The sequence below is a fragment of the Seriola lalandi genome, unplaced genomic scaffold (assembly GCF_002814215.2).
Source record: "Seriola lalandi dorsalis isolate HSWRI2012SDOR001 ecotype SW California unplaced genomic scaffold, Sedor1 jcf7180002054337, whole genome shotgun sequence".
Lineage (NCBI taxonomy): Eukaryota > Metazoa > Chordata > Actinopteri > Carangiformes > Carangidae > Seriola > Seriola lalandi.
This window is the reverse complement of record NW_019524890.1, coordinates 1224173-1236771: the sequence shown is the minus strand read 5'-3', so window position 1 is coordinate 1236771 and position 12599 is coordinate 1224173. Positions and strand designations below refer to the sequence as shown.

Sequence of the window (12599 nt, the reverse complement as noted above, 5' to 3'; positions counted from 1 at the left end):
CCACCAACCCCCATCCCTAATTCTAGTAGGACATTGTGTTGCTCAGGGTGGTCGGCCTTTGCAATGACACACATCATAGACAGTCAAAAGTTTAGAAACTAAACATATCAGCATCTTCTGCTCTGTATAGGTCTTTGTGAACCAGCCAGAGCTGACGTGCTCAGTGTTTGCACTTTAATTCTCAGTGGGTTTGGCTGAATGCTTTGATGCTCTTGTTTTTATTGACCCATTAGCAGCAAGATGACATTCTCCATTTTACAGAAACAGCTACTATATATAAATTCAAATTTTTCTTGTAAAGCATTTCATATTTTTCTTTGTGTGTGCTGGGAAATTTTCAAGCTTGCATAAAGTTGACAGTTCAGTGTAAGCTGCAAGCGATATATCAATACTGAAATGTGTAGGTGGAATATATGAAGGTTAAAACTGAGGCCATATAAACAGAGTTAGTCAATATATTATATATTAATTCAAATATGAAATTAATTTGACCTAAACTTTTAAAGGAAGCTTGGTTGAGTAAACAATAGAATATCTATATAACAAATTACAAAGTCTGATACATTTATGAAAGTTGTATGCTGACAAACTGTTGTGTATATGGCTTAATTACTGGAACTAAATGGAAACACTGAGCACAGCACCCCTAGAAAAATCACAAAGTGATTGAGGACTCCTTCTGTGGATTTATGATAATTAGCACACAAAGTTTTCCTTCAGATTAAAAACTCTTCTGACACTGTTTAAGTTTCACCAGTCCGCACAGCACCAAAATAGATTTCACACATGGAAAATGATTAATATTGAGGAAAAAAACCCATCACCTGGTCATCTGTAAAAATAAGGCAAGGTACAAAAAATCATAACAATCGATCAAACGATCAAACTCCATGCAGACATTAAAACATGGCTGAATTTGGCTTCAAATAATAATAATAATAATAATAATAATTATAATTAAAAAAAACAACTGTTGGTCCAGTTCTCAAAACTAAAAAATAGAAATAATAATCTTAATTCTGTGCAAAAAAAAAAAAAAAATCAAACAATAGAACATCAAACACCAAGATTTAAAAGTGTGAAGTGGTTGTCGAGTGGAATGTCTTGATGTTCCCTTTCGCATCCAGCTGATGACACCCGATGACTCCTGATGCCAAGACTGATGTGAACTGTGTATGTGATTGTTGTTGGCTATAAAAACCCTCCAACTTGTCTCTGCGGGTCCATCCAGTCTCAATTAAGGATGGGTTAAACGCGTCACCATCTTGTTTTCTGAGGACTCAGAAGGTGAGCTGTCCCCAGTATGCTGTGTAAGTGCCTCTCCCCTCCTCTGGATGTGGACAAACTGTCTGTTGAGAAGGGGGTGGCAATGTTCTTTACTGGCTGATGTTGAGGTTCGGTAAGCAACGACCATTCTTCAAAAGGCACCATACTGTACATTGGTCTGTGTGTGTGTTTGTGTGGGCCGCACATGGGCACATGCACACATGGAGAAGTAAAACCAGTCAACAAAGTCAATTCCCTCCACTGGTGTCAGCCCACAAGGCATCACCATGACAACTAAGGCAAAATCTCTCAACATGAAAACAGATCGTCTGTCCTTTTTTTTTTCTTTTTCTTATTTTAGTCTTTCCTCAGCTGATTCTTTGCTGTTGCTAAAATCAACTTCCCCACAATAATCATTAGTCATGATAATAATCTCTATTCAATAAATTATCTATACTGTACAATTATTTCACCTCACATAGACCTGCAACCAAAGGGGGGCCCTTTTTTTTCAAAGTAAAGCTATCCATAGTCAGTTTCTGCTGTGTCCTCAGTTCAGTAAAGGCTCTGCAGTGCACACAGAGTCTGGCAGACAGCACGCCACTTCTTCTTCTTTCCTGTACACAAATTAAACAGGACATCCGTCTAAAAACCCCCAAAACAAACAAAAACAAAGCTGATGCATAATTGAAGATAGAGAAACGGGGTAGAAACACTTGCTGAAAAAAAAAAAAAAGAGCATCCAGCAAAAACAACAACAACAAAAAAAAGTCCTTTTTTTTTTCCTTGTGTTATTTTCCTGGAGAGAGTGAGTAATTTCTCTGAGAACAGTAGATAGAAGATGGTTCCTGATTTAAAGGGAGTCAGGCCAGAAAACACCCACAGCCTTACTGCACTCCTTCTTCGTCCACGTAGGTTGAGGGAAACCATCCAATCTGAAGCATAAGACAGTAACTATCAGACATAAAGTCCTTCATAATAGCAAATGTAAACAACAGATTTTAATTGAGGTCATTCAGATGCCTTTTCACATCCAGACTAGCCGTATGCACAGGAACACTAAAATGGATGTATTGTATGTGCAGCATGAATGCACTAGACCAAGGCCCCTCAGAATACTTTGCTCTAATTGGCTACAGGATGTATATTACTTGCAGATAATTGCACAGTTCAGATCTAGCAGCCTCATCCCCATTCTGGAAAAAAAAAAAACTAAACTTGAAGGCTACTTCAAATTCTACTTCTGCTGTTGCTAGGCAACGACTTCTACTTGTCAAAATAGTAAAGAGAGTAACAGAGGTAGTACTAATACAAAAGCTGTATTTAAAGAGCATACTGCCTGAAATCATGAATAATCAATATGTATTGTTTGATCAGTGGAGTGCTCTTATTGTGAAAATGGGATAATGCACTCTGATCAGTGCAGTTATGAAAAATAATGCACTCCTGAGGGCCTCCATGTCGTTGTATTACCTGCGCAGCTTATTTCTTCAATATACAGTACATGATACAGGCGCTAAGGAAGTTTTGACAGGTCATAAAATGTACTGTCACTACATCACCAGTGAACTAGATGCTGAAGTAAACAAAAGAACAAATGTAAAAACAAACAACTAGACTAAAATCAAGTTGACAGCTGTGTCTGGCTTTGGATTTACACCTGATATTAATGAGCAATCTTGCTAACTGGATTCTGCCTGCATTCTGAATGGATCTAAACACTAAAATAGTGGGCTTGCTTGAGATGGCAGAGGAAGAGGCAGATTTATTTGACCTTTCAACATGTTGGGTGTATTTTTTTGCTTTAAAAAAGGTGAGCAAACTATTCATAGTGCAATTACACTTGGCTAAGGACAAACTACCACAAAGATGCAGTCAGACTGATTTGATAGCAGTCTGGTTGCTGTGTGTTCTGTCTGAATTTACTTACTGTACATTTTTCATACAGTAGCACATTAACACACTTAAAAATGCAACCTAATGAGGAACATTCCTCGAGTAAAAAAGCTGAATTCACATCCTCTTTTGCTGCCATTTCCACAGGAGCTAAGCTTTTACTTTTTTCTTTCAACCACCTACTTTAGGAGTGCTTTTAATATCAACACAGGTCCCATATATTACACTTTACCATGGTTTTATTTGAAGTGTTGATATCCATAAGAAGATACATTTATGGTTTTAAGAACCAAAAACCATCTCAATGTAGTTTTACATCTCCTCTCTGGAGCTCTAGTTCAGAACAGGTAGGTGAGCAAATCTCAGCAAATCAGAAAACAGTCAGCCAATCAGAAGAGAGGAGGCTCTGAGCCTCTCTTCTGATTGGCTGACTGTTTTCTGAGCGATAGAATGAAAATATAAAAGATTTCAGATTTCAAACACTCAAGAGAAACCAAATCCCCTAAGTATGGATTGTGGGTCCAGGTTGGAGGGGCTTGGGGCATAGCTGAGAGCACAAATTTACAGAAGTCCTGACGGCTTGTCAAGGCTCAGTTTCTGAATACAGGCTGTGTGCATTTCTCTGTGGACTGAGCGCTTTGATTCTTTCACAGTATTAATATAGAACCTAGAACCTCAAAAAAAAACATGGAAATCTCACTTCATACAATATAAGACCTTTAATTGAGCTAGCAGTATTAACTGTTTTTAAAATGGTGAACATTACTAATCTAAAAAGACCATAGCACCCAAAGATTTTCTCTTTCTATGCTTTTCAGTATGCACCCTTAGTTTTCCCCATATATAAATTAATACTTTCATGGTTTACTCACTCGTCCATTGGCCTCTCCTTTCCACCAGCCCTGGTCTCCACCGATCTTGCTGTAGATTTTGACGATGTCTCCCTCTCGCAGCGAAAGCTCCCTCATGTCTCGCGCTGCAAAGTTATACCTGGCCACTGCTGTGCTGACCACCCTAGGAGTAAACACTGAAAATGGAAACAATGGGGGCTCAATCTGGTTATAGTTTAAAACTTTAACAGCATATTTCATCACAAGTAACTAAAAGTTCATTGACTAAAAGTTAGCTACAGTTATTAATGACATTAATGGTATTAGCGATAAACAACCATCTCTATGCATGAGGAACACGGGTGAGAGTGGAAAAGTTGTACTGGACATATTGGTAGTAATGAGTTACAGGAATGAACAGAGGGAAGATGGTCAGTGTTCGGCGCGACACAATATAATCACACACTGACAAATGAGCAGGATGAGAGAGGACAAGTTGTTTCATCAAGGGAGAGGAAATAGGTTTTCTTTTCTTGATTTAATGAGGGAATGTCATTCAGGGAAGAACTGGAATGTCCTCGTTAATGAAAATAGCACCACAGAGAACAAGTAATGAGGTCGAGAGCGCTGGGGCTTATTATGAAATTACAGGCAGTGAAATGTGGCAAGACAATAGGAGCGAGAAAAGGAAAAAAATAGAAGAAAAAAGAAGTACCTGACCAAAAGGGAGCTGAGCTCTGAGAAGAGAAGTTGAGGCCTTGTGGACTGAGGAAGGAGAAGTTGTAGGAAGCGCAGGTGGCTGCTGCGAAGAGGAGAGAAAGAGACAGAGGAACAAATAAAGCCGGAAGATGTTTTGAGGCGCATGCAGGAAGAGCTGGAGCCAGACAAGCAGAGTTAAAAGAGAGAGAAAGCCTTCTGCATTGAAGTTCTGTCTGCCACTTAAAAGTCTCTTTTGTTCTTTTTATATTTCATCTTGACAATGCTGGTGTTACAGTTTGACTGCTTTAATGGTAAGAACGAAAAACAACAATTTGCTATTTAAAAGAAATATATATTAATTTGTGAACAGGTTTATAAATAGGATAATTATGGGAATTGTCAAATTATGCACTCATGTAAAGGCTTAAAGAGACTGTTTTGTTTCCACTTTGATAGTTGCATGTAAACACAGTTTGACTTTGCTGAATGAAGCCCTAATAATCATTTATGAAAAATAAATTAAACCAACTAAGTCTGCACAGTTTCTCATACAATGTGTATTTGTTCACTCCATCAGCAAACTGTGAGGACATACACAAATGGAGGTGATTGGCTGTGGCTGCTTAGCATCCACTAAACAACCCCTTATATAACAAGGTACGATCATAGATGCCTCCAGATCATGATAGATTTTTCCCAATCCCGCCAACGTTTCCGTGCCCACCTGCCGGGGTGTGTCGTGCTTGCAAACACATACAGTACAGAGAAAGAGCGACAGCACATTGTCTCCATTCATTTCCAAATTCAGCCAAAACAGGAGGGAGACAATCTTGCTGTGAGTGGCCAGTTAGGTTTTCCTGCGGAGCGGACAAAGGCAGGCCAAATGCAGGACAGCAGCCAGTGCGAGGCCAGAGCCAGTATTCATGCAGTCTAATGGGCAGAGAGGGCAGCCAACTCAGACAGCCAGTCCACAGGCCTCTGAGTTAGCTGACAAACTCTTCCTCTTTGTCTTTCGCTCTTTATCTATTTCACACTGTCGCCTCCTTTTCTGGCCCTTTCCCCCCCTCTGGCCACCCTCCATTTCTTTTTGTACGAGTCAGGAGAGTCACTGGCCGAGGAAGCAACAGAGTACCAGAGAAACTAGGGAGAGCAGGAGGCAGTCTGTCTCATTTATTTTACGCTCCCTTGCATTATCCAAAGCCAAGATGGCAGGGCATTAAATTTGTAAGCTGGACCTGCACATTATGACATGTCTTCAGAGTCAAATTAGTTCTGTCACAATCGTTCATAGAAGCTGCCAAACTTGTAAGCTGACATACAAATTCCTGTCAGTCGCTGAGCCAAACAACCGTCCATCCATTTTCCGCCGATTATCTTGGTCAGGGTTACGTTTGCAGCAGGTTATGCAAGGTAACTCATAAGCCCCTCTCTCTAGCCACATCTTCCAGTTCCTCCTGGGGGACTCCGAGATGTTCCCGGGTCAGGATGTATTTGTGATCCCTCCAGCATGCCGTGAGCCCTGCCAAGTGGTCTCCCTCCCAGCTATATGCGAGGGATCCGAATCAGATGTCGAAACCACTCCTTCCATCTGACTCCTTTAAGTGCAAAGGAAGATAACCTCTTTCTGGATGTCTGAGCTATTCAACTTATCTTTCGCAAGTGAAAGGAAACTCACTTCTTTTCAGTCATTACCCGAAGCTCATGGCTGAGGGTTCAAACCTAGAGTCGCCCAGAATCCATAAGGAACAAGTTTGGGGAAAAAGCTACCATGCCCAGGAAAGGAAGAGGGGTAGGGCCCTCTACTGGAGCCAGGCCTTAGACAAGGTGCCTCGAGAGTGCCTGGTGGCCGGGCCACTATCCAAGCGACCCACTTGGTGTCAACCCAAAGAGAAAACATTGGGCCACCGTCTTGTGGGCAAACCTTTTGCAATACTGGATCGAAAGTTCGTGAGTGTTTTCCCTCAATCCACTTGACTCTTAGCCCTAACCACAAGTTAGGACTGTTATAGTCACCTCATATCTTCCGTCACTCCACATATTAACATCAAGATAAATAATAACTCAGCATTATTAATGCTTAGTATCATTCCTTTTCTGCAAGCCAAATGGAACTATATCTCATAGAACAAAGTCACATCAGCAAGTCACTCGATGTCGATACCCGCCAAACGTCAAACGTTGGGCGATGGTCGGCCTTCCTCTGACAACAAGCTTATTGGTTGTCATTTATCAGCTGATTTTTTAATCTTTGAGTGACTGGCTGATTGTGTTGTTAGCAATCCGGCAAGTGCGTGTGACTCAAACTGACTGCACAAAGTGAAAGGAAAGTGTTGTGTGTGTGTTGTGTAGTGTGTGCGGGCCTTACCTGGTGATCGCGTACTGGCCCGTGTTAGCGAGCGTTCTCTCGACTTGTAGGGGTATCGCAATGTGGTATCTAACAACTTGAAGCTCTCTTTCAGTGAATGGGACTGATAGTACTCCACCAGCTCCTGTTATATTAAACAGTACAGAAGGATTATACAATGTCAGTATCTGATTTCTTTTTTTTTTTTCTTTTCATACTGACATCCAGGGTCTGTAGGATTTTTGTACAGGATATATGACTTACCAAAAGACTCTCAAACTTCTTGGCCTCAGTGATGTGAATCCAGCTGTCTTTTTCAATGACTTTAATGTGTTTGACTTCATCATTGAATCTGTAAAATCAAACAACACCATAATTAAAGAGAAATCACCAAGATAAGGGAAGTTTTTGATTGTTACTCAATTCATTCATTTATTCCATATCCATACTGATCTCCTTACTTGCTCGTATGTTACTGTTACATACTTTTGCACTTTTACTTTTGGTGAACTGGGAGTAATGTGTTATATTAATATTTCGTTGTGTATCTGGAGGACTAATAAACCAAAATAAAGTAATTTTCATAAGTTATATCTGACTGGATTTGTTTTATGCGTCTGAATGGACAGTTCCAGGAAAAGCTAATGCTTTATTTCTCATTGGAATGAATTCTCTTGGAGGAAATGTACACAAAAAAACAGGATAAAAGAAAAAAAAGAAGCAATTACTGAGTGGTAATTAGCCGGAGCTAAATGATGCAGTGAAAGAGCTGACTGGGGCATCCCGTGAGAATATCTATTTCCCATGAGATATGGATAAAAACCTTCCCCTGAGATTTTTCCTTCTCTGTAGGATGCGAAACACTTACTTGATGCTGATGGCGAACCTCTCTGCCTCAGCTGTCCTCTCCCTGATAAGGTAAGTCCCGCTGCTGTGGGATTTTAAGAGGTTGTCGGCCTGCTGGCGCTCCATGTTCCCTGCAAACCTACAGAGGAGCAGAGAGTAAATACAGTGACCTTCAAATACAAACTTAATAAGAAAATATCAAATGACACAGTGAAGCCTTTACAAGTCCTTGACATCAAACATCCATGTAATGATTAATCTTTTGGTTGCGGTTGTGCTTGGGGTCAGTTTGCTTTAAATTTGAATTACTGCATGACGTTAACATTAACAGACCTCAACTAATTATAGAATAGTGGCCTCGGGGTAATGGTAGTATATAACACACAGGCCTTTAACAATATGAAGATGAAATATTCTTAAATCCACAACCCTCTGAAGTTCAGGGTCTTACCAAGGATATCCATAGTAATCTGCTTCCCTTGAGGATTGCCGGCTAGATAATGACTGAAAGGGCTGTAACAAATAACAGACACCGCACATTAAAGAACTTATTAACAGAACAAAACCACAGTACAGATGCAGATCACTGATATGCAAGTCCCACACAGGTAGTTAAGTGTACACTAAAGAGAAAAAAACAGGGCTCTGGTATTCCCTCAGAACTCACACACACCCTAATTATTCATGCATATGGGAGACATACCTTTGGGTCCAAACAAGGCTTTACACATGAACTGGGGAAGAAGCCACTTTTTTGTGTTTGTATCAGCTTTCCCTGAAAGACAAAGGCAGGGGAAGTCAAGACAAGTCAAACTGTTTTACACAAGGCAAACAAATGCTTTACGAGATTTAAAAACACACATTAAGATTAGTTATCAATTCAAGCAGTGGAAGTAAATGCTTCAGTGTGTTCCAGATGTGAAAGAAAAAAAAAAAGGGCACTGGAAAAAATAATGAGTGACAAAAAGAACTAAAACAGAAAGATACCAATACATACATTGAAAAATAATATAGTAAAATGCCATTATATGAATAAATCATTTATAGCATGTGTTTGCATTTTTATGTATATAATTATTCATATACAGTATATAAACACATATATCTGAAACTTTGGTGCCCACTAGTGGTAGCATCAGAAAAGACTGTGGTAACAGAATGCACCAGTGTTCATGCTGACTGCTTTATTTTACTCTAAATAACTTTTTCTAGAAAAAAAAAAAGTAAAATAACAAAAAAAAAAAAAAATATATATATATATATATATATATATGTATGTATATGAAAAATCCTATAATTTCATACGGCTTTAAACGAATGTACATTGCATACATCATACATCACATTAAACAATGATGGTGGGTGTTGAACTTACAATGAGATGAACACACCTGTCAAGTTCAGCTGAAAGATAACTTTACAGAAACCCCTTCACTGTTCTGCTTCAGTACCTGAAGCAATCGATTTCAAGCTCGGCACACTCTTTGACATTGTATGGAGAGATGACGCAGTCATGCCGTAGAGGGATAACTTAACAGCTGAGTTTGAGTTAATGGCTTCAGAAAGATGCCCTTAGTCAAGCCGTTAGTGACAGTGAGTGATTCAGCAAGAGTTCCAAAAGTACCCAGAGTCAGTGCCCCAGCTCCTGTTATCCAGCCTATTTCTCTGCAGAGGATCCCCCCGAGGTTTACAGGCACAGTGCTGCTTAATGTTACAACTAATACAGGGCTAATACCACTGCTTAAGAAACAAACAGTTTTTCGCCTTACTCTAAGTAATCAGAAGAATAATTGTGACAGGGATGTGTGCAAATTTCAGATTCAGAGAAAGAAAGGAACAAATCTCTGCACACATCAGTGTATGACAGGCGTGTTGGAAGGCATCACACCCTGAATCAAAAATATTTTTAATTCAATTTCGGAATCACATGTTTATGTGTTTATGTGTCCAAATAAGCTGACGCATAGAAAGGTAGTTGGCCCCGGTTCGAGTCCCGCATCGGACGGCCTTCGCTGCATGTCATTCCCCCTCTCTCTGCCTCCCCATTTCCTGTCTCTCTCTACCATCCTGTCCAATAAAGGCACAAAAGCCCCAAAAAATATACTTAAAAAAAAAAAAAAAGAAAGGTATTGGAATCCAGCTCCAAAGTTTTCACTAAAGTTTTCACGCCTCACTAATCATCAGCAGATAAAAGCTCTACCATGCAAAACAACACTGCAGTTCAAGTTCTTGTGTACGGGAGGAGTCACAGACCCGGGGCGATGATCTTTTCTTTGTAGTGCACTCAGTATGAGGACAGTGCTGTTTTTGCTCTGTTCTACAGTACACTGGATTAAGGGAAAAGTTTGACATTTTGTACTGACAGTGAGATAAGAAGATCGATACCACTCTCATGTCTGCGTGCTAAATCTAAAATGCAGCCGGTAAGCATAGCTTAGCATAAAGACTGGAAACAGGGGGAAACAGATAGTTAGGCTCTCCATGTATCAGCACCTCTAAAGCTGAGTAATTAACACATTATACTTCCTGTATTTAATCCCCACAAAAACCACAGTGTAAAAGCAAGAATTTGTGGTTTTACATGGGGTTAGGTGCCGGACTGTTTCACTTTGGTAAGGATTAAATAAATGAGATATAACATGTTAATTAGTGAGCTTTAGAGGCGCTGGTAGGATGATTTTACAAGCTACAGTTTAGGAACTGTAGCTCTTTTTTACACACATCCCATTAGGTAAACACAGCTAAAAATCTTACTATGTTCACCTAATATGGATGTGAACATGTGCTGAAGTACAGAGACAACATCCACCGTCTGATATGACGTTCCTAATTTACATATCTGTATGGTCTCAGATAGAAGCGGCTGAGTGCTGTACCTCCCACCACGCCGTGTCGGGGTCTCCCTTCAGCAGCTCGATAAAGTCTCCTGTTTGAAAACAGAGTGGCGTCTTCCCTGGAGGTGCTGGTGTGCCGTGGTAGTTCCTCACTGCCACCATCTTGGGACCTGGAAACACAATCGAGGATTCACAGAGGGTATGAATAGAGATATAAGTGGGAGGAACTATTAGGTTGTTAAAAGAAGGACTTTTCTACTGCATTTATGGGCAGGGAGAGAGAACTTCGCTAACAAGAACCTTTTTGGTCTTCTGTCACCATGTTTAACTTGGCCAGTTTCTGATGCTTTTTACAATCGTACAGCAAGGGATAAAAGAGGCTAAGATCAGATATTAAGTCGAAGTTTCTCTAGACAGACTGCTGCTGACTGTAGTTTGGATTTCCATCTTTGGTAACTTTATGATTTCGGCTGATAAAGCAGGTCTGTTTTTGCATAAAAACTCTTGCTCTCTGAGTGATGCAGCGGTCTAAGATACACACAATATAACCATAACATCCTGGGTTCACCTCTTCTCCAGGATCTTTATCTCATGATATCCCTTTTCTCTGTCCACTTTGAAAGATATCATAGAGCAAGAATGCCACAAAGCAACCAAGAGAAACCTTGAATGTAATCTTAAACTGCATCTCATTCTCCCCAGACTGATCACTGTGTATTGATAATTTGAAGATATGGTCGACCAATCTGATATCCCTCTTATGTCAAAATGTCTTCAAGTCTTTGAATTTGAAATAATATTTAAAGCACACATCATGTCTGTATGTATTTGCATTGCCACACACTCTACAGTTATATGGCTGATAATGTTGTTGTGGTTCATAGGCAGCTACTCCATCCACTAGATGGCAGTAGAGAGCTGTGCTGATCAATAGCAGCCTATAACAAACTTGTCACATGGCAACTGACAGAACATCCACCTTCATGTAAGTCTTCTCATGTTAGTCAGTCATGTCAGAAGACAGGAAGTGCTCTTACCTGATGACATTCCAGGTTCCTATAAAAAAAATAAAAAGGAAGCAAATACACAGTCGTCAATAATTTACAATCAGTAAATCTTAATCATATCCTTTAATCACAAAGACTAAATATCTGTGAGGGAAACATCAGTTGAGAGAATAATACTAATGATGATAATAGTATATTGACTGATGGAGGACCTACTCACCAAGTCGTGGGGATCTGAAACAAAAGACAAAAGATATGGACACTGTTAGGGAGGATTCACAATTCATGCCAGAGTTGGCTACCATTATTGATTAGGGATGAGCTACAGGCAACATTGGATAATACAATTTCTTATAATCTGTGTCAGAGCTTCATGTTGAGCGCTCTTTTTAATCTTCTATGTCAAACACGAAAGCAATTTGTTTGGATGTATTTTGGTTTATACACTGAATGTACCGGAGTAATTGGTAAAATTGGAATCTTCCTACCTATAGGTGTAAGGCTTTTGAACAATTAAGAGCTGGTGGTTAGGCTTCCACTTTGAACCAGAATTCAACTGTACTCTAGCTGGCTCCAGCATGTGAAAACTATAATTTTCTAAATGAATGTCAAGTAAATCTGGTTCAATGGGCGATGGGACAGTAAAGAAGATAAAAACAACATTTAAGTTACAAGAAATTCTATTTACTTTTACACATTTTTTCATCACTGATTGTAGGATGTGATCATGATGGGTCACATAAGGACTTGTTTCATTGTAAAAGGGTTATTAGCTAAAAAGGTTAGGGACAACTGGTGTAAATAACTGGTGCTCCATCTGTTGAAAAGACTGCAGTATATGAAAGGACTGTGAGGTAAGTTGTGGTTTCATCTTTGG

At 39.7% G+C, this 12599-nt stretch overlaps 1 protein-coding gene across 6 annotated transcripts in view; it reads right to left on the bottom strand.

Annotated features, from left to right (window-relative positions):
* Nucleotides 1-13: 13 nt before the first annotated feature.
* Nucleotides 14-12599, bottom strand: part of vav2 (vav guanine nucleotide exchange factor 2) — a 205527-nt gene continuing 192941 nt past the window's right edge. For 4 of the 6 annotated variants that reach the window (XM_087174315.1, XM_087174317.1, XM_023407516.2 and 1 more), the window contains 11 exons: nt 11943-11956; nt 11753-11771; nt 10758-10885; nt 8585-8656; nt 8333-8394; nt 7904-8020; nt 7300-7387; nt 7057-7180; nt 4708-4794; nt 4035-4189; nt 14-2201 (listed from right to left, as the gene is read on the bottom strand). In XM_087174315.1, the coding sequence (XP_087030441.1) occupies nt 2154-2201; nt 4035-4189; nt 4708-4794; nt 7057-7180; nt 7300-7387; nt 7904-8020; nt 8333-8394; nt 8585-8656; nt 10758-10885; nt 11753-11771; nt 11943-11956 (914 nt within the window). In that variant the 3' untranslated portion in view covers nt 14-2153. The remainder of the gene's footprint in view (nt 2202-4034; nt 4190-4707; nt 4795-7056; nt 7181-7299; nt 7388-7903; nt 8021-8332; nt 8395-8584; nt 8657-10757; nt 10886-11752; nt 11772-11942; nt 11957-12599) is intronic. The other 2 variants (XM_023407519.2, XM_087174318.1) reach the window with 1 other exon arrangement.